Source organism: Thamnophis elegans, chromosome 15, assembly GCF_009769535.1.
Source record: "Thamnophis elegans isolate rThaEle1 chromosome 15, rThaEle1.pri, whole genome shotgun sequence".
NCBI lineage: Eukaryota > Metazoa > Chordata > Lepidosauria > Squamata > Colubridae > Thamnophis > Thamnophis elegans.
In genome coordinates, this window is record NC_045555.1 from 16,012,970 (window position 1) to 16,039,944 (window position 26,975).

Consider the following 26,975-nt stretch of genomic DNA (forward strand, 5'->3'; position numbering starts at 1 on the left):
CCTTTGTTACTGTTTGGGCTAATCTGGTTTATTGGACTGCTGACCCTGGTTACTGTTTGGGCTAACCTGACTTATTAGACTGCTGACCCTGGTTGCTGTTTGGGCTAACCTGGTTTATTGGACCGCTGGCCCTGGTTACTGTTTGGTTAATCTGGTTTACTGGACTACTGACAGCCAGAGGCTTCTGAAGATGTGTGCGAGAGCTTTGCTCCAGGACAGGGGTGGGTTCCTGCTGGCATTCCTGCCAGTTTGGCACGCAAAACTTTTTGCACGCATGCACTTGCTTCACTCGCACACACACCAAAGTGTGCGTGCACATATGCACCTAAAAAGGTCTGTGCATCTGCACAATGTTAGAAGGGGGGGGGGTTAAATTTTTGCAATGAAGATTGTTCTGCGCATGCACAGAACCAAAAATCAAGATGGTGCTGCCGATGATGGAACCAGTTCGGGGGTATGGCAGGCCGAGTTACTACCTACTCGGCCGAACCGGGCCAAACCGGTAGGAACCCACCTCTGCTCCAGGACTTGTAGTGAATATGGGAACATTTGGGGGGCACAGTTGGAGCAATAAAGGGGAGTTAGGCTGTTCTCTGGTTGTATTGCTTTCATGCCATGTCCCGGATCATCCCTCCCACCCCTTCTAGTGGTTAGAATGCCATATTGCAGGCTAATTCTGCTGATTGTCAGGAATTCGATCCTGATCCAGGGTTGACTCAGCCTTCCATCCTTCTTAGGTGGGTAAAATGAGGACCCAGATTGTTGGGGGCAAATAGGCTGACTCTGTAAACCGCTTAGAGAGGGCTGTAAAGCATAGTGAAGCGGTATATAAATCTAAGGACTATGGCTATTTATCAAGTATTACACTTTCAGATCCTTATGTAGCCATGTACCTAATTATGAGCACTCCACACCTACTTTTACGAATCAAAGAGCAAGAATGAGCATCTTGCTGTTGACCTTGTTTTCTTTATGGTCCCTCTGTATGTAAATGAATTAATATGTATGGTGTTGGCATGGAGCAACAGGTAGTCCTTGACTTACGACAGCTCAATTAGTGACTGTTCAAAGTTACAACGGGACTAAAAAAGTCATTTATGACCGTTTTGCACAGTCATGACCTTTCATTCATTTCATTCATTTCATTTATTATATTTATATGCCACCCTTTTCCCCCGAAGGGGACTCAGGGCGGCTAACAAATCAAATCAGGGAAGGGGGGGTACAGACAAAAAATAAAAAACGAAACATAACAATACATAATTTAAAAACACACAACAGTCATACCATTCGAGACGGGGGCAACAGCTCTTTTCAGCATCCCCATGATCACATGATCAACATTCAGATGCTTGGCAACTGCTTCATACTTATGACCATTGTGGCATTCTGGGATCTCGTTTTGCGACCTTCTGACAAGCAAAGTCAATGAGGAAGCCAAATTCACTTAACAACCAGGTTATTAACTTATCAACTGCAATGGTTCACTTAACAACAGAGGCAAGAAAGGTTGTAAAATGAGGCAAAACTCACTTAACAAATGTCTCACTTAACAACAGAAATATTGGGCTCAGTTGTGGTCCTAAATCGAGGACGACCTGTATTTATGACGGTTGTCGTGTCCCACGGTCATGTGATCCCACTTTTGTGACCTTCTGACAAGCCAAATCAATGGGGAAGTCAGATTCACTTAGCAACCGGACTACTAACTCTAGTGATTCACTTAACAACTGCAGCAAGTAAGGTCATAAAACGAGGCAAAACTCGCTTAACACATGTCTCACTTAGCAACATTAATTTTGGGCTCAGTACGTTGAGGGCTACCTGTGTTTGAAAAACAGGTCGGGTCTGACCATGCTTCTTGATTTTTTTACAATACCAACATTTAAAATAATATTTTGTGGCTCCTTGCTTTGCCCTTTCGGTTTGCTCCCTTAAAATTTCTACCAATGCAGCATCCAGCACTGTGAACGCTCCGTGTAAGGAGCCAGACTCTGAGGGGGTGTAATGCTGCACAATTTTTAAAGGATGTTGTTAAACTGATGCTGGCTTATATTTTTATTTCCCCATAGCAATGTAACCCTTAGCAGTTATGAATGAAAATCAGGCACCGAGGCCACGTATCTCTCCCTCTGGGTAGGTGGGTGGATGTGTGTTTTCTAAGCAGTTGGCACACAAACAGCCTTACGTTTCCTATGGAAATCTTCGTGCAGTGTAAGGAGAGTAAAAGCCACAATCCTATTGTGCTTTTTTCTCCCTCCCCCTTTCTTTCTTTCTTTCTTTCTTTCTTTCTTTCCCTGTGTGTGTGTCTCTCTCTCCCTTTCCCCTTTCTTTCTTTCTTTCTTTCTTTCTTTCCTTCTCTCTTCTCTCCCTTTGTCTTTCTTTCTTTCTCTCTCTGCCTATCTCTATCTTCCTCCCCCTCTCTTCCTTTCTTTCTCTCCCTCTCTTTCTTGCTCTCTTATCTTCTCTCTCAACCTATCTTTTTCTCTTTCTCTCTCTCTCTCTGTCTGTCTCCCTTTCCCCTCTCTTTATTTCTTTATTTCTTTCTCTCTCTCTCTCTTCCTATCTCTTTCTCTCTCGTGCTCTCTCCCTCTTTCTCTTTTCTCTCTCTCTGTGCTTCTCTTCCTATCACTGTCTCTCCCTCTCCCCCTTTCTTTCTTTCGTTCTTTCTCTTCTCTCTCCCTATCTCTTTCTTTCTCTCTCATCTCTCTCTCCCTCTCTCCCTATCTCTTTCTCTCTCACGTGCTCTCTCCCTCCCTCTCTCTCTCTCTGTGTCTGTGTGTGTGTCTTCCTCTCCCTCTCCCAATCTTTCCCTCTCTCCCTCCCCCTCTCCCAGAAAGCGAAGGACGTTGAAATGCTTGAACGGTTCTGGTGACCCTTCCCAACCAGCCTTTGGAGCCATAAATATCCCCTTTGCTTATAAATAACAGTGTTCTGCACCTTGAACATGTTCCTTAACAAGAGGGGGTGATTTACCAAGGTGATAAACTGTAACTAATGCTAGGGTATCATAATGGGTAAATAGATTAGCCCGGCCGAAGCGTCTGCATCTCACCGCCCATCTGGAAAAAACCCTTCATTCATTTAGCGTCTGCTCCATGCTTACCGCAGCCTTTTGCAACCAGGCGTAACGCTGTCAGATGGTTCTGGAATCGATCGCTGTGTGTTTTCTCATGACAACTGAGTGCATTAGCAAACACAAGATCTAATGAGGCTCCTTCCCGATCACTTTGGTTTCACCTCCAGTTTTACGGGATCGGTCTGCGTGAAATCTCCTAATTGTACGGTGTTCGTTTGATTCCGTGACAATATCAACAGGCATGAAAACACCTGTTAAGCCTGTAGGGTTCATTTTAAAAGATGGCAAGATTTGGAGGACGCACCTCTGCCTACCTTCCTTAGAAACCAAGGTTGAAAGATCAGTGAAGTTACACTTTAGTTGATTAATTGGGGGCAGGCAGTTCAAACAGTAAGGATAAATATCCGTTGTGCAGGGAGTTTTAATTTAAGCATGTCCTTTATGGTCTACCTTGCTTTTTTTGGTTTAGTGTAGTGGGAAGTGAATAAGAAAATATCGAAAATCCCCTTTTCTTCTAGGAGAGAATAGATATTTTGTTGCATTTCTTCTGATCTCTTAAAATACGAATATCTTTTAAATAGATGAAAAGCTAAAACGTCTATACTGTACATGTTTAAAAGTTCTAATAAAAACATAGTGTTGGAAATATAATATACATATTAGATCAGGAATCACCAACCTTTCGGATCTCAGGAACCACTAAATTCATAATTTTAAATCCCACGATAGGATGGGGTCCTTCAGGAACTTAGCTTGGCCGCCTGTTAGCAGAGAGAAGCACCTTTGGTCAACCCTAGGTTTGCTGTCCATTGCAGCTAGGAATCTCAAATACAGCCAAGAATGAATGTTTGTCTTGTAGCCAGCGCAGGTGCTAGATCCGCCACCTACAAACTGTCTTTTTGGGAGCCTGGCTGAAGTTTCGCCGCACCGTTCATTGAAGCACCAGGGAGGGAGGGAGGGAAGGAAGGGCTGGAGCTACAAAACAGGCAGCCAAGCTAAGTGCCTGAAGGACCCCATCCCATGAGGGAGCGGGAGTAATTATTTTGGCAGGCTATATCCGGCCCAGGGGCCATAGTTTAAGGTTTAAGGTTTGTTAACATTTGTATGCCGCCCACTCCCTAGAGACTCAGGATCCCTGATTTAGTGCAATATAAAAAATGCAAAGATTTTTCTGCAGACCACCAAAATTTTCTCATGGACCACCAGAGGTCCACGGGCCATCAGTTGGTGACCGCTGTATGAGATAATACATATTATAATGATATATGGCAGGGGTGGGGAACAATATCCCTTTTATAACTTGTGGACTTCAACTCCCAGAATTCCTGAGTCAACATCATTCCTCAACGCACGACCACAATTTAGCCCAAAATTTATGTTGTTGAGTGAGAAATCTGTGAAGCAAATTTTCCCCCATTTTAAACCAGTTCAATCATTTCTAGTTCTCTTCTTCGGGATCAAAAATTACTCCAATTTCACCCAGAAGGAAATTAACACAGATCTCAGTGTAAACTCCTGAATGCTAGATAGCAGGGATGTCAAACCCAAGGCCCATGGGCCAGATCCGGCCCACAGGGTGCTTAGATCTGGCCTGTGGGGCCGCCTGGAAACAGTGAAGGAGCAGCCTGTGGTTCCTATGCCAGGAAAAACGGAGCTCAGGAGGGCCACGGGCCTAGAAAGCTAGAAGGGACAATGGTCTCTTCCAGCTCTGGTATTCTGATACTCTTTAAGATATAAACTCCTTTGTCATGGACACGGTGGCTCGGTGGCTAAGACCAGGGGTTGGTTGCTACTGTTGCCGCTTCGCTCAGGAACGTGCTAAAAAATGCTTCTGCACATGCGCAGAAGCAAAAAACAAGATGATGGCACCTCTGGCAGTGCCAAGTTACTATGTACTCGGCTGAACCGTCTGAACCAGTAGGAACCCACCTCTGGCTAAGATGCTGAGCTTGTCGATCAGAAAGGTCAGCAGTTTGAATCCCTAGTGTCGCGTAACGAAATGAGCGCCTGTTATTTGTCCCAGCTTCTGCCAGCCTAGCAGTTTTAAAGCATGTAAAAATGCAAGTAGAAAAATAGGAACCACCTTTGGTGGGAAGGTAACAGCTTTCCATGTGCCTTCGGTGTTTAGTCATGCCAGCCACATGACCACGGAGACGTCTTCGGACAGCGCTGGCTGTTCGGCTTTGAAACGGAGATGAGCATCGCCCCCTAGAGTTGGGAACAACTAGCACATATGTGCAAGGGGAACCTTTACCGTTTATCTTTGTCATTTGTTTCAAAACCGAAGAGCCAGCACTGTCTGAAGACATCTCCGTGGTCATTTGTCCTATAAATCCTGGGTGGCTGAAGCTAGAATTCTGGTGGGGAACAGAAAAGATGCCACCTAAAACCAAGAGAAGGAAGAGCTGAAGGGTGAACATGTGTCATTCTGCGGGAGAAAAGCCGTTCAGCCTGGCAAATGGGCCCCAATCCAATTCTTAAACCCCAGCAGAAAGCGGAGATGAAGGGGACCATCTGTAAATCTGCGCTCCTGTTTAATAAAGGGTGGGAAAGAGGGAAAACACAGCTGCTTTCCTGGTCTGTGTGGGAAGGAGCTGCCTGACTGTTGGCACCATCTGGGGCTGCCTTTGTGCTCCGGTGCTTGATCTGTTCATTATACCAGGAGAGCCAGCCTCTCGTGCCCAGGGTGTCAATGAGACGAGATGCCGGCAGCCTCAGAAGCCGCAGCTGAGCCTGCGGACGGTGAATGGCTGAATCCGTAAGCAGGTTGTGGGTTTGTGTGGGGCAGATGATTTCAAGGGGCAGAAGAGAGCAGTCGGATGCAGTCAAACCGTTGGTATCCCTTTTATTCTGTTTATCTGGTCCATTTCACTGGTCCCGTTAAAAGCAAGTTTGCAGCTGTTCATCAACCATATGAAGAGGGGTGAAGGTGTTTTCTTTCTTTCTTTCTTTCTTTCTTTCTTTCTTTCTTTCTTTCCAGACACTCTGCAAGGGCAGCCACATATATAGTGTGAGACAGTATTCAAATGAGTGATAAGTAAACTCTAGTTCAGGGGTCTCCAACCCCCCTATCGGGTCTTGAGAACTTTGGAACCGCGGAAGCTGCAGAAGTGATGGATGCATGCGAGTGCATATCCCCACTTGTGTGACTGGTGGGCAAACATCTGTGCCCGCTGTTCACGTGAATGAAGCTGCATGCATACATTTGCCTGCGGCTTGCGTGAAACTATCTACTCCCTCCTCCTCTCCTCCCCAGCTGGTCCACAAAGCTGGAAAGTTTGTGGAACTCTTGTCTAGTTGACCATTACTCCAGCCAACCTGTTTAGAAAGGCACATTATTGTGAGCAGTCCAGAGTCATTTGCTGAGATGGGCTGTTATAGAAATCAAGCAGCCAACCAACCAAATAAATAAATAAATTTGCTGCTCCTGCACGCTTCCTTTTTTCATTCTGCTTTTTCATTCTTCCTCTTTCCAGATCCATCATAAAATGGTGTATTTTTACCTTCATTGCCAGAGGGAGCATTTGCGGTACCCTTAGAAAGAGCAATTCACACTTTGCATCCAGTCTGCAGTTGTGAAGATGGATGGTTTCCATCTAACAATATTGTAGTTACATTTAGCTGCAAGAAGGAGTATTGAATTGGTAATTGTTCCAGTGCCAGCTGAGTTTACAATTTGCCAGAGTGCTGCGTTCATTCTCTTTTTCATCCTAGTTCTTCTCTCCACCCCCTCTCCATAATTCAAATGGCTTCCCTGCCATGTTAGGTATTGATTGTTATCTGCAGTGGTTGTGTAAAAAGGAATGAAAAGAAGGAGGTTGCATAGCCTTTGTTGCTGGTCAGTTAGTTAGTCATGTGAAAGGTGACCCCTCCTTTCGATCAAAAGGTTGTTGTCAGATTCCTTGACTAATGGAGAAACATTTATATTTGTGCTCTCTCTTTCTTTTTAATTAAAAACCTTTTTTATTAAACACACATTAAAGCATCGGACGCAGTGTAACCGTCCTGGCAATGTCTTTGCCACACATACTGGAATATAAAGTGAAATATTATAACCACCATGCTTATTTACAATTGGTCCATTCAGTATTTACAAATATAAGGATATTGTATTTCCATCCTTGTTGCTTTCTTCTTGTCTTATACATTTTCACTGTTACGATTTCATACATAATTGTAATCTCCATTCTTTAAACCTTAGTCATTGCTTATCTTGGGTCTTTCCTTTTTTGTTCCAACCGTCAATAAAATTTATTCCAGATCTTACAATATTCTGATTCATCTTTGTTCTTCAATTCCCACATCAATTTGTCCCATTTCAGCACAAATCAGAATTTTCCTAATTATTTCCTCTTCCTGTAGAATTTCCCTGTTTTTCCAGTTTTGGACAAAGACCATTCTTGCTGCCATAACGATATGTATTATTAAGTAGATTACCCCCTTGTTATGTTTATTGTTTATGATTTCCAAAAGAAATAGTTCTGGTTTGAATTCTATTTCCTCTTTGGTTATCTCTATCAGCCACCTTTGAATTTTCCACTAATATTCTTTTGTTTTTTGGTATGGCCACCACATATAGTAGTACGTGCCTGAATCATAATCACATTTCCAACAATTTGGTGCTAGATTTCTAAACATTTTGGCTATTCTCATGGTTGACTTGTGCTCTCTATTTATAACACATCACACCAGATCAAAATAAGAATACCCCCTAAAAGGGATTGATTTTTTCACATTCAGAAACGATCACTTTAATTGCTGGCTGTGGGTTGAGTTACTCTTCTTATTGTAGAGTTATTAAAAAGTGGTTTTAGGGGGCTTCCCAAGTAAGAGACAGCTGCCTGTTGCTTCCTCCCTTTTTTGTTACTGAGGCTGTGCCTTACTTGAGTGTGTGATGGAAGCCCCAGGTATGGAAATCAGGAGACCTAACAGAATTGGAAGGGACCTAACCAGAAAATAAGCCCTAGCAAGATTTTACGGAATGCTTGTGATATAAGCCCTACCCCAAAAATAAGCCCCAGTTAAGATCGTCATCCAGATGGACGTGGTTTCCCCAAAATAAGACCTAACCAGGAAATAAGCCTTCACATGATTTTTCAGGATGTTTATAATATAAGCCCAACCCCCCAAATAAGCCCTAATTAATATAATCAGCCAGATGGATGCAGTTAGTAATGTGTTTCCCCTAAAATAAAACCTAACCAGAAAATAAGCTCTGATGTGTCTTTTGGAGCAAAACTTAATATAAGGTCCTGTCTTATTTTCGGGGAAAACACAGTACCATCCAACAAAGAAATGTTTTCATTAATTTCCATTAAAGTAAATTCAGAAATACAAGCAGTCCCTTGCTGAAAAATAGATTTTGAATGATAGTACTACTAAATATGTATAAAATATGAATAACAGTGGAACTGAAGGGCTGATTAGGGGAATATATATAAATATATATTAATCTAAGCATGTATATTAATAGTAGAATTATATGGATTGAAGAACTGGAAAGAACATGAATAGAAATACTTTAAATGTATAAATGATTGTGATTGATACTAAAACTATGTAAGGAGATATTGAAAAATGGAAGAATGAAGGATGGAACATTGATTTAACTATGGAAATATGAACAACAAAATAGATGGAAAACATGTCTTTGAATATTATAGCGATATGAAAGGGGGGAGAAGTTAAAATAGGGTTAGAAAATAGTGGGGGGAAATAATAATTATATATTAATATGTTAAGATATACAAAAGGACAGAAAAATGGTTCAGAAAGGAAGGGTGATAATAAAAGACATATATAAATAATATAAAACAATGGAAATAAAAGGTAATATTTAGGAATAATAAGACTGTTTCTGTGTACTGAAATGTATGTTACCCAATTACCACACCATTCAGACATTGATATGTATAAAGAATATAAGAAAAATAGGAACCATGGTGGCTCAGTGGTTAGAATGCAACATTGCAGACTAATTCTGCCCATTGCCCGGGGTTCGATCCTGACCGGCTCAAAGTTGACTCAGCTTTCCATCCTTTCAAGGTCGGTAAAATGAGGAGCTCGATTGTTGGGGGTGAGAAGCTGACATTGTAAACTGCTTAGAGAGGGCTGTAACACACAGTATATAAGTCTAAGTGCTACATGCTGTCCGAAGATGTCTCCATGGTCATGTGGCTGGCATGACTAAATGCTTAAGGCGCACGGAACGCTGTTACCTTCCCACCAAAGGTGGTCCCTATTTTTCTACTTGCATTTTTACATGCTTTCGAACTGCTAGGTTGGCAGAAGCTGGGACAAGTAACAGGAGCTCACTCCGTTATGCAGTGCTAGGGATTCGAACTGCCGAACTGTCAATCTTTCTGATAGACAAGCTCCCTAAACTACTATGTATTTCCTTCTGATCTCTCTCTTTTTCCCTTCTTTTCCCCAGCGCTGCTTTCATCGTGGTGTGAAGAACTTGGACGACTCTTGTTGCTACGTCACCAGAAAAGCCGGCAAAACGACCCTCCGGGGAAGCTGCCCATGCAAGCACCCATGAACTCCATGAAACCTTCCCTTTCGCATAGGTGAGTCCCGGGCAAATATTTCCCCTGAAACAACATGTGTGAACTTAGTTCCCATCAGAGAGTGTTCTTTTTATAGTTGCCACTGTAAGGTTTATTCCTTCCCAGAAGAGAGCTCGAGAGAGCTTTGTTTTCAGATGCTTGTGAGTGAAATTCCTGTGTCCTTGTGTCAGTTAGAAATGAGTCCCCGAAGCCACAGTTTTAATTTTGCTGACGTATACTATTCACAGTCTGGGACTGGTAAAAACTTAACAGTTCAAGTCTTAGCCAAGGATCTAAGAGCTGTTAAGGTAACATCTGAGTATATATTATTATTATTATCAACATATGGCATTGTTACAGTAGCCAGGAGACCATAATGTTATTGTGCAGTAGTAATTTGGCTCGCCAAGGTACCAGTCCTATTAGAGGAAACACCTGCGCACTTCTCAAGGTGGGCCACAGGTGAGCAAGCTGGCTTCGATTGCAAGTTCACCAAGGCCCCCCTCCAGAGGTGAAATGCTACTGGCTTGGACTGCTTTGCTCAAACTGGTAGCAAAAAGACTACCGGTTTGCCTGAACCGGTATTAAAAAATCCTACCAGCGAACCAGTATTTCCAGCAATCAGCTGTGAAGTGCAATTTATATTACCTAGAATTGTTGGATTTCCTGCTTTCTAGCTAATTTAAATTGCGCGTCACAGCTGATCATCAGAAATAGAAGGTCCTGTGGATGCCCATAGGTAGCGCGTGCGCTCACATTTGCGAACCGGTAGCGAAGGTAAGTTGATTTCAACCCTGTCCCCTTCCCTTCCCAGAGCTGCCTTGCCAGACAAAATGCACGCACTGTAACTATAAACAGCTGTTAAATGAGGACTATCCTTTGTGCAAATAGACTTTTAGAGAAGGTGTTTGGGGAAAAAATGACTGTTTCTGTTTCATGATCACCAGTGGGCTGTCCTCTAGTACTGTTAGGTCAGTATCTCATCTGATGTTATTTTGATTTTATAGATAAATTATTGTAAATTTTATAGATAAATGAAAACTTGTCATTCATATTAACAAAACATCATCTGGGTCCTGTATTGTCTATTATTAGAAAAGAATAATGATAACAATACACCCTGCAATAATATCTTTAACACCATCAAACAGGAACATCTGCCTCTCCCAGGTACAACAGGTGGATAAAAATGCCAAATCCAGTCTAGACTAAAAAAAAACCCCTCCCTCTTACAAACCTGTAATCCCATAGAGTTGGGTCGACTGGATGGAGCTGAAGGTTTACTGGCCGGCTCCCCTTCCTGACACCTATGTGGAGTTCACAGCAAATATTTTTTTTTCTTTGCACTCTAGGAGAGAAGTATGCGCTGCTAGCTAGGATTGAACTCTTAACCTTCTGAGTGGGAGGCGAGCATCTTTACCAATAGGCCATTGTGCTGCTCAAATCCAGTCTAGGCTATCCAGTGTAAATATCTGTTCAACTAACAATAATATCTTAGATCTTTGATTAGGACTTGAATTATTAAGTTTACACCAGTCTTCGACTAAAAAGCTAACTGTAGATTGCCAGCGCATATAATAATAACATTAGTATTGTTAAACAAAATCAGTCTATCCTAGATCCTTGGGAAGGACTTGATAGGTGGACAAAAATGCCAAGTCCAGTCTAAATTTCTGGAGGCTATACAACCAATCATAATAATAATAGCTAATATTGAGTTCATCGGTGTTTTTGAAGGTGTCCTTTAAAAAAAACCAATAGAGGTAAATAAAGAATACCGAAAAAAAGTTGCAAAGCTAGAAGAGGTAGAGAAGAACAATCTCAACGTGCCTTCTGGGTATCTTATGACTGACCGTGAACATCATGGCAGACGTTTTCTAAAAACATGCCATGCTTTCCCAAAGGGGCTTTTTCTTCAAGGTGCAACTGGACTTTCTTGTTATTCTCTGAAGCTGTTTCACTTCTCATCCAAGAAGCTTCTTCAGCTCTGACCGGATGGTAGGGAATGGAAAGATTTATACTCCTTGCAGACCGCTGGTCATTTGCATCCTTTTAGAGAGTCGTGGAGGCCACTGGGAGTTTTGTCTGTGTCCTCAGGGGTCACCTGAGTGGTGTTAATGGTGCCTGTAGTCTGCCCTTTTTTCCTCTGGAAATCTATTTCTACTTCCACACCATTCCAAGGGTGTTCATCCCAAATGGCATAGCTAAAAATCTGTAGAGATTCTCAGTCATCCAGGTCATGGTTGTCCCAAAGGTGTTTTTTCAGACAGCTACTGGACGTTCTTGTTTTTTTTTTTCTTTTGAAGACATTTGCTTCTCATCCAAGAAGCTTCTTCATCTTGGACAGGATAGTGAGGAAGGGAAAGATTTATATTCTTTGCAAACAGCTGGTCATTTGCATCCTTTTAGAGAGTCATGGAGGCCACTGGGAGTTTTTGTCTGTGTCCTCAGCATTACCTGAGTAGCGCAAAAGGGTGTGGAGCCTTCTTGGAACTGCTGAAAGCCTTTTGCATTCCTTCACTATCTCTGCCTACCTCTATGTGGTCAACCGTTATCTGGTCCAAGACTGGCTGGTTTTTCTTACTCTCCAGACCAGTGGTGGGTTCCTCCTGATTCGGACCGGTTCGGCCAAACCGGTAGTGGTTTGACGGCCTGGGTCTCTGGAACCAGCAGTGACCCAGGCCTGCAACACTCCCGAACCAGATCTCTGATTGGCGCCATCTTGTTTTTCAGTTCTGTGCATGTGCAGAACAATTTTTATTGCACTGCGCATGCACGCACAGTGTGCATCAAACACACGCCCGAGCGAATTGGCAGTAGTGCCGACCGAAACCCACCCCTGTCTCCAAGGGGACCTTCGGAACCATCTGGAAAACCATCATTCACAGGCTTTCTCACTATCCACCTTAAAAGTTATATAGAACTTTTATAGAAAAGTTATATAGTCTGGAAAAACCATTGCTTTAACTATTCTGATCTTTGTTGTCCTAGAAATAGCCTTATCTTCCATGGTTTTATCTGCCCTTGCTGTTGTCTTCCTTCCTAGACTTAATTTCATTTCAAATTCTCCTCCACTCTGTCCATCTTTATTCTTGAGCTTAGGGAAGTAACCACTTCCCTTCCCAAAATATATTTTTAAAAAGTTGAGTACTTTTTAAAGGTAAAGGTTTTTCCCCTCCCAGTGGTGTCCAACTCTGGAGGGTTGATAAGTTGCATCAGCTCATCTACATTTCCTAGCCAAGTGAGCCAGTGTTGCATGAAAATAATTTCCTTGGTCATCTGGCCAGCATGATTATAAGCTGAAGATGTATGGAATGCTGTTATCTTCCCACCAAAATGGTAGCTATTTATCTATTTGCATTTGCATCAGAGGTGGGTTGCTCCCGGTTCGGCCAAACCAGTAGTGGAATTCAGACCTGGGTCACAGAACCGGCAGCGGCCCAGGCCTGCCACACCCCCCAACTGGTTCTCTCACCACCACTGGGCCGCCACCATTTTGGTTTTTAGTGACTGCGCGTGTACAGTTCACTGTAAATTGTTCTGCGCATGCAGAAAGATCAATTTATATTGAATAGCAAGTGCATTGTTTGCAAAATTGACAGCAACCCACCCCTGATTTGCATGCTTTTGAATGGCTGGATTGACAGGAGCTGGCTGGGCAGTACTTGGGTCTTGAACTGCCAACCTTCTTGTCGACAAGCCCAGCCTCTTAACCACTAGGCCATCATACCCCTCTTTCAGTTCCTATCATCAATTATAAATTTGTTCTGCCTGCTGACTGAGCCAGAGGAATACCGATGGACGCTGGTAGGCAGAGGCAGAATTTTTTTGCTATCTGTTTAGCATTTAACTTTCAGCCAGATTTTCATTCCCCATTTTTTTTAATATACCGTACTTTTCAGAGTATAAGACGCACTCCCCCCCCCCCAAAAAAAGTGGGTGAAAATTGTGATGTGTCTTATACACTGAATGTTCTGAAGCCCCATCCACCCGCCAGCCCCTTCCTTTGGCTGTGTTTTGCCTCTATGTGTTGCGTTTTCGGCCTTCACATGCCCCATTTTAGAGCCGTTCTAGACTCTGGGAATTGCTGCAGCACATCACTGCCACCGTGTGTTGTGGTTTTGGCCTCTGTGCATTGCATTTTTGGCCTCTACGTCACATTTTTGGCCGGTTCCAGGTGGTGAGGATTAGCCGCAGCCGCTGCCTGGAACAAGCCAAAAATGTGATGCGCAGAGGCCAAAAACATGGTGTGCAGCGACTGAAAATGTAACGTGTGGTGGCTAAAAACGCGATACGCTGAGGCAGCAATACGCTGTGGTGATCCCTTCAGCCTGGAACAGCTGACTGGCGGTATTCCGGAAGGCTGATCCAACCACTAATCAGCTGCTCATGCTGAATCAGGCTGCGATAACGTGCTGAAGCTAACCAGGCTGTTGACTGCAAGGACGTTAGCCAGACGAATACCGATGGATGCTGGTAGGCAGAGGCAGATTTTTTTTTCTTGTTTTCCACCCCAAAAACTAAGATGTGTCTTATACTCCGGAGCATCTTATACTCTAAAAAATATGGGGGTCATCAAATCTTTTCTTTCAGCTAATGAGATTGGATCATCTGCATATTTGAAATCATTTCCATCTCTTGGATTTGAGCCACCATGGAAAAGGCCTTTCTTCTGGATCCTGCCACATGTATCTTCTTAGGACGAGATCCATGACATTCCTTGTCTCCCTGCTCTAGTGGGTCAGATCACCGAACCATCCATTGTTTCCATCTGTTACTTCTTGACCTGCCTTCAGGTGCTTTGGAGATTAGGTTGACCCTCTTCTTTCTGCTGACCCCTCAAATATTATCTATGGAGATTCTCAGTCATCCATGTCATGGTTGTCCCAAAGGTGTTTTTTTCAAGAGGCAACCGGACTTTCTGGTTTTTCTTTGGACGTTTCGCTTCTCATCCGAGTTGCCTCTTGAAAAACCATTCTTGGGAGCCTCCAATATTGGAGGCACTGCTGCCATGTCTCCCCAAGTCCTTCATTTCACTACACAAGGATGTCATGCATGCTAGATTTGAAGACTGGCACCGATTTTTAACATGAAACACCGTTTTTGGTTTTGCGGGAAGAATTTATCAAAATAACTTAGTTTACTGCTGTTGGGAGAAATGTCCTTCTGGGTTCAGTTCCAAGTGGGGAGAAAGATACTGGAGACATGGAGGCTGCTTGGAAAGATAGTTTAATAGTGGACTGGATCACATGGTTTGAGCTCCTGAACAGAAAAGGGGGATCACATGCTTCCAGATGTTGGGTGAAGAAGAAAAGAAAAAGAAGGGGCATGCTGAGAGTTCCTGGGTTTTTTATACTCTCTGTTTGGCCCCACCTCTCTGTTTCCTGTTCCTGTATAGGAAATACATTCTGATTGGTTGTTAGACTCCCAGGGGTGAGAGTGGGGGGTCTTAGCGAACTGTAGGTTGTGTGCCTTTTTGAGTCCCAAGCTTGGTTGAGTTCCCAGATGCTGTATGGTGAGTTTCTGTAGAAGGCTAATCTTACCTTTGTTGTGTAGACTAGCTCAGGCTTTTTTTAAAGGCCCATTAACAAAGGTGGGAGCTATTAAGAGTGAGTCTGTTTTTTGCCTAAAAAAACATCTTATCCAGGAAAATATAATATTCTGCCTTTTGAATATTTCCCAGGAAATTTCATTTTTCTAGGAGAGGGGTAGGTGCTAACTTCCTACACCCCTTAGGTAGTTATGTCAGCCAAGGGGCTTTAGTGAAGCTGCAGGTCACACATAGAACTTTAAGGAAGCAACCACAATTAGTGTGTTTTGCAATCACAAAGCAACAATTGGTTTCCTGAATCAGGCTTGGATTTTTTTCTGACCTAGGCTTCCCCAAAAAGAACGAGGCAGAGTCCTGGTCCTGACAAAGCCCCTTTTGTTAAAAGAATGTGAATTCCTCTCATTCACGTTCAGCAAAGGCCTGGCAAACAGTCTTTCAAAGGAATATATATTATCCATCTTGGAAAGCTGCCATTTTCCAAATGTGGTGCTGTGCAAGGAAAGACTGGGCACAGAGTCTCTGAGATTCACAGACAGATCTTCACACTCCTGAAACAAATGAACAAACGACCAAACGAATTGTTTCCTGCAAAAGCCCACTCCCCTTTCTCTCCTCTTTTGTTTCCCATGGGAAGGGCCAATCACCTTCCACCTGTGGCTTTACTCCCAAGTCGACCCTGATTTCTGAGTTGTTCTTTTCTTCTGGCAGCTCTGCACATGCACCCACTGGGAACAGGGTCCAGCTGTTCCTCTGCCTCACTGCTGTCCAGCTCTGTAGGCACCTGATCAGAGCCCTTGTCCGAGCCTTCCTCAGCATCCAAGACTAGCCCATGCTCCTCCCCTCTGTCTCTCTGTGTCTCTGTCTCCCTCTCTCTCTCTGCCTCTCTCTGTGTGTGTCTGTCTCTCTCACTCTGTCTCTATCCCCCCTCTCTCTGTCTCTGTCTGTCTGTCTCTCTCTCTCCCTCTCCCATCTCTCTATGTCTCTTTCTGTCTCTGTCTCTCTCACTGTCTCTCTCTGTCTCTGTCTCTCTCTGTCTCTTTCTGTGTATTTGTGTGTGTCTCCCTCTTCCCCCCTCTCTCTGTCTCTCTCTCTCTTCCCTCTCTCCCCTTCTGCTTCTGCCAGTCTGTCTTTGGCAGAGAAAGCCTTTTTTTTTTTTGCTACTCAGCGGGCATGCAAATTAACCAGCTCCCACAAACCCAAAGAAAGGAAGGTCTATCAAATATTTCATTCATGCCTGCAATTTGTATTCTTGATTAGCCTGCGCCAAAAACCTTTTCCTTTCTTCCATTCTCCTTTCTCCCTTCTTGGAGGGGCAAGAGGGGAGGAGGGACACACACACACAAAATCAACCAGAAGTAGAATCCCCCCCCCTTCTTTTCTGACTGTTTAAAGCAATCGCTGACCTCCAGGCATTATGAATAAACAGCAAAGCTAAGAACAAAAGATTTTCCTCTTGCCTGCCATTATCTCACATTAGCATAGCCAAGGAGGCTCTGGGGTTGAACAATGCAATTGCCATTCACCAATAATCAGTGAGTTTCCTGCTGGTTTTTTTTTTTTTTTTTTTTTAGGATTACCAAGGCAACAGGCAAGGATAGAATACTTGGGTGGGTGTTTTGAATTTTTTTTTCTAAAAAAATAATAATTACCCTTATCATGATTGAAGGATCCATTGAGTTTATAGAATACTAGCTGCACTGATCAGTGAAATTAATGCCTCGCTACTTAACTGGGGAGTGGGGGATGAACTGGGACATTTCTCTCCTGAACGCTGGTACATCAATTAAAGCCGTATCCTGGATGATGCAAGGCTGGCTGGTGCAATGAGAAGGAGATCAAAATTAAAATTTATGGTAGCTGGCTGAGCATCGTTAGCTGTTAAGCAGGTTACAGGTGGAATACTCACATTGTGAGCATGGTGTGGCGGGAGAAAAATGGTGTATAGGATGTGTCTTAGGTGTTTGTTGCTGTTGGGACAATGGCCAGAGTGGTGCTGGGGGTGGGGGATGTTAAAAAGCAGCAGAGAGAGACATTAAGGAAAATTATTTCATCCCATTAGTTGTAGGGATGGTGATGATGAATACATTCATGTTTTTTTAAGTGCTGGAAGCCTTCTCAGTAATTATTCTTCTCTATTCCACCTCTGCTTTGTTGCAATTTGCTTAGTATAATGTTTGTCAGGGGCGTGGAGGTTGAGGGGGGTGATGGTGTTGTAAATTAAAGCGTAACTAGATATACTGTCTGGGATAAGGTTTTTCAGATAGATAGATAGGTAGGTAGGTAGGTAGGTAGGTAGGTAGGTAGGTAGGTAGATGATAGATAGATAGATAGATAGATAGAGAGAGAGAGAGAGAGAGAGAGAGAGAGAGAGAGAGAGAGAGAGATAGATAGATAGATAGATAGATAGATAGATAGATAGATAGATAGATAGATAGATAGATAGAGATGATAGATAGGTAGATAGATAGATAGGTAGATAGATAGATAGATAGATAGATAGATAGATAGATAGATAGATAGATAGATAGATAGATAGATAGATAGATAGATAGATAGCAGCAACAACAATAATAATTTTATTATAATAAAAAATGTAACATTGATACCCATTGCCATTGGGACACTTGATACCACGTCCAAGAATTCTGCAAAACACATCATGAAATTGAAGCTTCCTCAATAACACCAGTGGAACTGCAAAAAACTGCGCTACTAGGAATGTTATATATTTTAAGAAGGTACTTGGTTGATACCTAGGACTCTGGCAGCAACCACGTATCAACCATTAGCACCAATCAATGGTATTTGTGACAGATCTTTAAATGTTCACTTGACTGAGTTTCATGTTTAATGAATAAAATAAATAATAATAATAGATATAAACAGACAGAGATAGAGACAGACAGACAGAGTTTAGATATTCCCACAGCTAAACTCATTTGGTGGGATGGAGTTAAATTGGAGCGTAACCAGTTTACGTAGTTTGTGTGGTTAAGACGCTGGGTTGGAGGTTAGCAAGTCCACGTTCGGGACCCGAGTGCTGCCAGGGGGTGGCTTGAGCTCCTGTTCCTTGCTCCAGCTCCTACCAGGGACATGAAAGGAGCCCCCCAAGGGGGTGTTCCTTGGGCAATGTCAATGTCACTGGCTAATCCATTCAACCCGGAAGTGCCTCTGTGTTTTTGACACGAGTGCAATGTGACCCGATGAATTACTTGACTTGACTTTTGAGGATCCAAACTGCTCCCGACTCAAATTAAACATCTGTGAGTCCAAGGAATTAGACAAAATTTTCACACTGAGGAGAACTGTTGTCGATATTGTTTTTTCACTGCTTGTCATTCTTCCACAAGTTCCTGTCTACCTTTCTCCTCAGCAGGCCTTCAAACCTTAATGTATTCCTTCGTCTTTTCCTGCTTCATCTCCAAACTTCTTCATTGCCTTACTTTCACTGTGTTGAACACACTGCACAGCTATTACACAATTGAGTGCCTCTCTCCCCAGAGTCTTGTTATGAATGCTTCAGCACACAAGGGGCTCTGAATCTTAGAGCTCTCTGATAAAAGTTCCTCCTGCGTCTTCGTCCCGTTATTGGAATGGGGAAAACAATTCTAAGAAGATGAGCAGATCCACTCCCTGGAGCTGTCTGGAGAACATGTAGGCCTTGCTGTAAGAAACCTCTTCGAAGAATTTGTTCAGTGGATCAGCTCTTGTGTTAGTCCTGACCAGAGGTCACCAACCATTCAAACCTCAGGGACCATTAAATTCATAATTTTAAATCCCGCAGAACAATAATATGATCTGCCTAATGACTGGCTGGGTGGGCATGGCTAGGTGGTCATGTGATTGGGTGGGTGTGGCCAACTCTGATTTGCTCTGAACTGTGAGTTTTCCTTGAATTGAGTTACTCGGTTTTCATATCTTTTCATCTTTTCAGCAACGGCAACAACCCTCTGCTTCAGCTCTTCAATTACTATCGCAATCTCTTTATTCTCCAAATAGTATCTTGCTTCCAGGCTGCTTTTGACCTGCTTGTCCTTTAGCTGACCTTGCCTTAGGTTCTTCAAGTTGCTCAAGTCTCCACGAAATTTTTTGATCTTCAATTCCAGCCAATTTTTCCATTTAGGCTTCCTCTTCTTGCCTCTTTGGTTCTTTTGTATTTTCAAACCCAATTCTTTAGTGGTTATGAAGGCTGCTGCATACATCAGCTGGTTTGTTTCAGCTAATGTAGTGGTTTGAATGGTTTGCACAGCCTCATTGCCCTTTTTTAGTACCTTTCTTAATTCTTTCCAGTTCACTTGGTTCAGCTTTGGCAAACGTGTTCTTTCGGCATCTTCCATTTGATGCTTTATTTTCTCAGCTAATTGAGCAATATCTATGGGTGTTTGTTCTTCAGTGCTTCCTTGTTCTTTATCTTCATCCATTTCAGCATCCTCTCCCTCCCTTTATTTCTCAGTTTGCTTTTGAGTCTGCAAATCATTCTTGATGTTACTCTTCTTTGTTGGTATACTCAGACCATTCGTTGCTTTCTCTTCGATTCCTATTAATTCTGTTGTAGTTAAAAATTTGTGGCTTAGAATTACACGTCGTTGGTCCATTAGCCTTTGTTTACTGATATCACAGTTCGTGTGATTCACCTTCCAAATCTGATACATTCGTTTTTGAAATCCACGTTTTGCTAGCTCAGACTGATAGTAAGCTTTCATAATAGAGATGTTTTCTTCCCTAGTCCAGATTTTTTGCTTTTTCACTTTTTCTTCCAGTAGCTTGTCAACTCCATGCCCTGGTTGCCTAGCAGAGGGAGCTGTAGCTAATTTTGTGCAGAATGCCCAGGAACCATAGCATCCAACGGAACCCTTGTTAATCCGGGCGACGGTTCAGCCGACATAAATTTCTTCTTTTTTTTTTCTTTTTTTTTTTGTATTCACCATATTTGAATGGGTTGTGGAGCAAATTTTGTCTGGCCCTTCACCTAAGACCTGTCTGATATGGTTGTACCTGTTCAACATATCCCTTAGGATCATTAGAGCGTGCAAGCCCCTCCACCACGACAAGATAAAGCTCCTCGGAGGGGTTGTTGTTGTTATTGTTGTTGTTGTTGTTATTATTATTATTATTATATGTGTATATGTGTGTATGTATGTGTGTGTATGTATATATGTGTAAAGTTTTTTAAAAAGTAGGTAGGTAGAGAGAGAGAGAGAAAGAGAGAGAGAGAGAGAAATACAGTAGGTAGGTAGGGAAAGAGAGAGAGTAGGTAGGTAGGTAGAGGGAGGGAGGAAGAGAGAGAGAGAAATATGGTAGGTAGGTAGAGAGAGAGAGAGTAGGTAGGTAGGTAGGTAGGTAGGTAGGTAGAAGGAGAGAGAGAGAGAGAGAAATACAGTAGGTAGGGAGAGAGAGTGAGAGTAGGTAGGTAGGTAGATAGGTTTTCTGAAAAGAAAAAAAAGAAAAAACTTCCTCCCTTTTCCAGCACCTTAAAGCAACAGGACATGAAATTGATTTTGAAGGAACCAAATTAATCTCCAAAACAGAACACTTCAACAAGAGAATACTTATGGAAGCCATCGAAATAGAGAAACACCCCCACAACATGAATAAACGTGATGATACCTCCCACCTACCAGACACCTGGAAACCAGCCCTAGTCAACAAACGAACCCCACCCACCACCCAGGTTGTTACGACACAAAAGAACAACGGACACACAGCCAGCACCTCAGCCACACAGGATGATACGAAACAGCCGACCGATCTACAAACATCAACTCCATCTACCAATAGGATGCAACTACACAGCCAATCAACCCACTTACAGCAACAAAGCCAGCATTCCACACACACCCATCAAGATTTATAGAAAGATGACAGCTCCGACCACGCCTTATTCGCACAAGCACAAAGCCAAAAACACCAGCCTGCAGATGGCGAGTGGGACCTCGTCGAAATGTTGCCAAGACAATCTCAATCTTACACAGGGAAAGACCCGAATACAACAAGACGTGTGTGTGTGTGTGTGTGTGTGTGTGTGTGTGTGTAAAATTTATTCATTAAACATGAAACTTAGTCAACCGAACTGAATCAACTGAACTTATTCAACTTATTCAGTCAACAGAACTGAATACTACTACTATTACTACTACTACTACTAATAATAATAATAATAATAATAATAATAATAATAATAATAATAGCAGCTTCCTGCAATAACATCAGCAGAACTGCAAAAAACTCTGCTTCTCGGAACATTGTATATATTAAGAAAGTACTTGATTAACACCTAGGATGCTGGCAGCAACCCATATCAACCATTAGCACCAGTCACTGGTATTTGTAATGCATTTTTGAATGTTCAGTTGACTGAGTTTTATGTTTAATGAATAAAGTATATAATAATAATCTGACAGTTTTGTCGTCACAGAATCCACTAAATAACCTATGAGATAAACCTGGTTAAGCCCCGTAGCGTTATTGATGTCAGTTGTTTGGTCCAACCCTTTTAATCACCAATTTGCTCTTACATCTACTGAGGTAGCAGTGTAGACAAGCGAGAGAAGAGGGTTTTTTAAAAAAAAAAATAGCATTACAATTATAATTCTCACATGGGAAAACCATTTTCGAATCTCCAGATCAGGGTTGCAACATTAATTCTCTCCTTGGTTTGCCATGGTTTTATCCTGTTATTCTTTGTCCCCTGTGCTGACCGTGAGGACGGTTGAGTTTATTAGTGCAATTACAAATTTCATCAGACCTTTGCACTCCGAACATGCTTGCTGTCCTCAAGGTATAATTAGGCATCTTAATTACTCTAGTATACTGTTCAACAGGAATAATATTTTGAACAGCATTTATTTGCAAAGCAAAAGTGTTTATTCTATGGGCCTCTCGTTATTTGTTCCAGGCCCAACTAAAGAAGTCTCCCCTATTTCTATGCTTTAAATAACACTTTGGGCTGAAATCCATTTCATCAGAAGAAGCTACATGTCTTTGCCACAATGTACTTGTTCTTCAAGGTTCCACACTGAACTTTGTTTTTTGTGTAATAAATAGTCTAGCATCGAAACCGGTGGGGTGGCTGAGAGGAGAGACTTGTGGATCCCAAGCAAAGGTGGTATTCAGCCAGTTCAGACCAGTTCACCTGAACCAGTAGTGGAAATCGTGGGTGCCCCTCCCCCTGCCCCGGCTTTATGCCATCCTATTTAGGCACATTTTTTATGCTAGTCGTATGTGCGGAAGACATGCAAGGAGATCAAATCGGTCAATCCTAAAGGAAATTAAGATTGAAGCTGTTCAATGTTACTCAAAGCTGAAGCTCAAGATAAGAAGAAGAGGACTCCTTGGAGAAGACCCTGATGTTGGGAAAGATGGAAGGCAAAAGGAGAGGGAACAGCAGACGATGAGATGGTTAGATGAACATGAATTTGGACAAACTCTGGGAGACAGTGGAGAACAGGGGTGTCTGGCCTATGGCCCATGGACTCTTGTATTCACATATGACTATTGTAGCTGCTTTTCGAGGATTACTGTAACTGAAACAACTCTCCCCTTGATCTCCATGGTTCTTAAATGCAGTCTTAAATTCACGTTAAACCATTCTCAGTCCTCTTATGCTTCTTGGGTTCCACCTGTCCTTCCTCATGTTGCAAGCAATGCCATCTCAGGACCTTTTAAGAAGCGCAATTGTTCACCCAGCTTCTGCGAACACCAAGCAACCTTAGTTTGGTGACAGCTGAACTAGGAAAGCCGTATCTGCTTGGTTTTGAATGTTCCCATTCTTTCTTAGGATTCTGGGAGACTCAAATATACTTTTCTCTCCCTAGGTATGGGTCATCAGGGGGAAAAAATGAACGTAAAACAAAAAGTGAAAGCTTTTATGATGAAGAGGCAATGAAACAGAGGACAAGTTGTATGTCTGGGAAGAAAGGTCTTTATTTCTGGGATGATTAATAAAGATTTGTAAAATCTTCATGAGTTCAGTATCTTCATCCATGCAATTTCCTTGGCAGCTTTATGGTTTGCTGTGACAATCTTCCAGAGGACCTCTGATCTTCTTTGGAAACTAACTTGCTATCCTTCTTCCCTTTTCAAATTCATATTAAAAAGTTCTCTCCTGTCCCATTCTTATTATTAGTTACGAAGTCATATCTGACCCATAGCGACCCCATGGACAATGTTCCTCCAGGCCTTCCTGTCCTCTACCATCCCCTGGAGACCATTCAAGTTCACATCTACTGCTTCAGTGACTCCATCCAGCCACTTCATTCTCTGTCATCCCCTTCTTCTTTTGCCCTCAACCTTTCCCAGCACTTGGCTCTTCTCCAGTGAGTTCTTCCTTCTCATTAGGTGGCCAAAGTATTTGAGTTTCCTCTTCAGGATCTGGCCTTCTAAAGAGCAGTCATGGTTGCTCTCCTCTAGGACTGACAGGTTTGATCGCCTTGCAGTTCAAGGGACTTGCAGGAGTCTTCTCCAGCACCAGAGTTCAAAGGCCTCCATTCTTTACCAACTTGTCCAACTTTCCCCTGTCCCATATTCAACCCCAAATCCAGAAGAAAAACAATTTCATTTGTTTTTCCATTTTCAGTAATAAAAAAAAGTCCATAAAAGTTTCCCACTCTTTTATAAAAGCACTTCTTGTTTTATCTCAGGTCAATAGCCATTTCTGCAAATTCTAACCATCCAATCCTCCATGGTGGGCCTTTCAGTGTTTCTCCATCATTATGCAGCTCTGATTTCCAAGTAAAGTCTGGTTCTTTCCACCTTTTCCATAACGTCACTTGGTCACAATGATTGACATATTGCAGTGCATTTTGGGGTGAAACCCCTGGAGTTGGTGTGAAAAGAGTTGGAACATTCCAACGACTCTCTGACTTTCTGCCTAATTTTTTTTCCTTTGTCTGATGAAGTTGCTTGGATGAGCAACAAAACATCTCAGATTGACAAAGTTGTTCTGAACCAGGCTTCACAAAATCACAAAACAGACTCCTTGTCCCACAAAAAATCCCTTTTTATTTGGTTAATGTGAATTCCTAGCATTCACATCCAGAAAAGTCCCAGTAATTAGACTTTCAAGTTTTAATTGCAACCACAGACATTATCAATCCTTGGAGAGTTGCCACGTTGGGAGCTTCTAGTCGCAACAGTTGTACAATGAAATACCTGGCAAAGAATCTTTGTGAGGCACAAGCAAATCTTCATGATAATAAGTGAACGAATTGTCTCCTGCAAACTCCACTGCCCTTTTGCTACCATGTATTCCCTATGGAAGGGGCCAGTCAGCATCCACATGTGCCTTTACTCGCAAGTTGTTCCCTTCTCCTGGAAGCTATGTGCATGTGCACATTGGGAACAGGCTCCAGCTGTTCTTCTGCCCCACTGATCTCCGACTCCAAAGGCAGCTGATAACTGGCCCCATCTCTGCCTCTGACACAGAGCCCTCATCAGAGCCTTCCCTAGACTCCAGGACTGGCCCATGTTCCTCTCCAACCTCCTCACTGTCTGAGTCTGCCACCAGTTCCTCTGGCCGCTGGCGGGCCACAACAAAAGTTTGGACTAGTTGCCATGATTCAACCTTTAGACCCCTTCGGCATGGATGATTGAGTCTTCATTGACACTTGAACGTTCCTTCTTCTTGCAACCCTTCCTTAGATGAAGGAAAGCTGTCCTCTGTTATTCCGATCCTCTTAGCCAGCTGTCCAAAATAGGAAATGCTGCTGCCTGCGTTCTTTCCTTGCTAGTCCAATAATGCTGACATCCAAGGTGACTTTGGAGGAAACTGTGGATCAGCAATTTCAGCACCACTCTTCTCCCCTGGGAAAGAGTAGCGATGCATCTGTGGAAGGTGAAGCCTCTTAATGACTCCTTCAGGGGTCCCAACAGAACAAGCAGCCGAGGATGGAGAAGCTGCCAATGTCAGAAAGAGGGGGTTAAAGCAACGTCTACAGAAACACTCCTATTCTATGGCCATCAACCTCCAAGGTTGAGGCTGAGATCTAAAAAGAGCTTCCTCAAAATTTCCACCCATCCACCCTTAACAATCAATTGCCACAGACCACCCTAGAAGTATGGAAGACAAATAAGAAGCTACCAGGCGATTTGGGCATAACCATATGACCGGCATGTGGTCAGGAACAACCTTGGCCTGGATGGAAATTTCTAAATACACTGACCAAAGATAAAAGGACAGAATCACAGAGTTTGGAGGGACATTGAGGATCTTCCAGTCCAACCCCCTGCTAAAGCAGTAGACTCTATACATTTTTGGCACCAAGTGCCCAAATTGAGATGCACGCATGCGTGCATACGCACTGGAGCACCAGAAACCCAAAGACCAGCTGGCCGATGCACATGCACACTCCAGCCACCTGGTTTTCGGGTTTCTGGCCAGCTGGTCTTCATGTGCACCGGAGAGCCGGAAAACCGAAGCCCAGGTGGCTGGCGCGCATGCCCACAAAGAGGGCTCTTGTGCCACCTCTGGCATGCATGCCATAGGTTCACCACCATGGTCCTATACCATTTTAGAAAATGGTTGTCCAATGTCTTCTTAAAAATCCTCCAGTGACTTCTAAAGGCAAGCTGTTCCACTGGTTAATTGTTCTTTCAGGAAATTTCTGCATAGTTCTAGGTTGCTTTTCTCCACGCTTCGTTTCCACCCATTGCCTCTTGTCCTGCCCTCAGGTGCTTTGGAGAATAGGTTGACCCCCCTCCTCCTCTTTCGACAATCTAAGAAAAATGGGGCTCCCCAATAGAAGATGCTCTTTGTGAATATGGAGAATAACAATTCATTTCACACATGCCATGGTGCATACAATGTCCTTCAACATATTTGGGGGAAGACCTCATGCTGGCAAGAGAACATGCTGGGGATATGGTCCAATCCTGGGCAAATGTCATTTAGTTTTAGCCCTACTTATTCTTTTAAAATGTGCTATAAGAGCCATAGTGGCGCAGTGGTTAGAATGCAGTACTGCAGACTAACTCACTGCTCACTCTAGGAGTTCGATTCTGAATGGTTGAAGGTTGACTCAGCCTTCCATCCTTCCAAAGTCGGTAAAATGAGAAGCCAAATTGTTGGAGGCAATATGCTGACTCTACAAACCACGTAGAGCAGGCTGTAAAGCACTGTGAAGTACTATATACTCTAAGTCTAACTGTTAGTGCTACTGTATATTCCTAATGTTGGTATAAGTTCTAAGCATATTGGTTTGTGAAACTATAGATAGCAGAGTGTGCCATAATTTTAATATTTCCATCTCTAAATTCCCAACCAACATGCCAAAACGCTTACCATAAGGAATGGGATCAGAAATTTGTAGAACTGGAAACGTTAAATACAAGTCATCTGCTGAAAATCCTCTGCTGTATGGAGGCAGCAATGGGCAGCTGCTTATGTTGTGGTTGTGGGTTGTATCTGTTGGGCTCGTCTACGGCATAATATGGGTATCAAATAACTGCTAACAATCTGGGATTCTCTGTTGCTCCCTGGCAAATTCTGATTTGTTTCTGGTTTGTAATGCAGTGACTGAAAGGTTCCTCAGCAGACCTCAAGTCAATTTTAGCAATATGAGGCAGTGAGGGAAGGGAGAGGGAAAGAGGGAGACAGGGAGAGGGAGAGAGAGAGACAGAGACACAGGCAGAGAGAGAGACAGACAGACAGAGAGGGGGAGAGAAACAAACACAGAGAGAGACAAAGAGAGGGGGGGAAGAGAGACAAAGAGAGGGGGGAAGAGAGACAAAGAGTGGGGGGAAGAGAGAGAGAATGAGAGAGAGAGAGAGAGAGAGAGAGATAACCCAGGACATGGCACGA

The 26,975-nt window shown here is 43.0% G+C and overlaps 1 protein-coding gene across 5 annotated transcripts in view; it reads left to right on the forward strand.

Moving 5' to 3' along the window:
* ZMIZ1 (zinc finger MIZ-type containing 1) overlaps positions 1 to 26,975 on the forward strand; it is a 430,799-nt gene that overhangs the window by 336,754 nt on the left and 67,070 nt on the right. For all 5 annotated transcript variants that reach the window (XM_032231512.1, XM_032231507.1, XM_032231509.1 and 2 more), the window contains exon 8: positions 9,513 to 9,648. In XM_032231512.1, coding sequence (XP_032087403.1) covers positions 9,605 to 9,648 — 44 coding nt within the window. In that variant the 5' untranslated portion in view covers positions 9,513 to 9,604. The remainder of the gene's footprint in view (positions 1 to 9,512; positions 9,649 to 26,975) is intronic.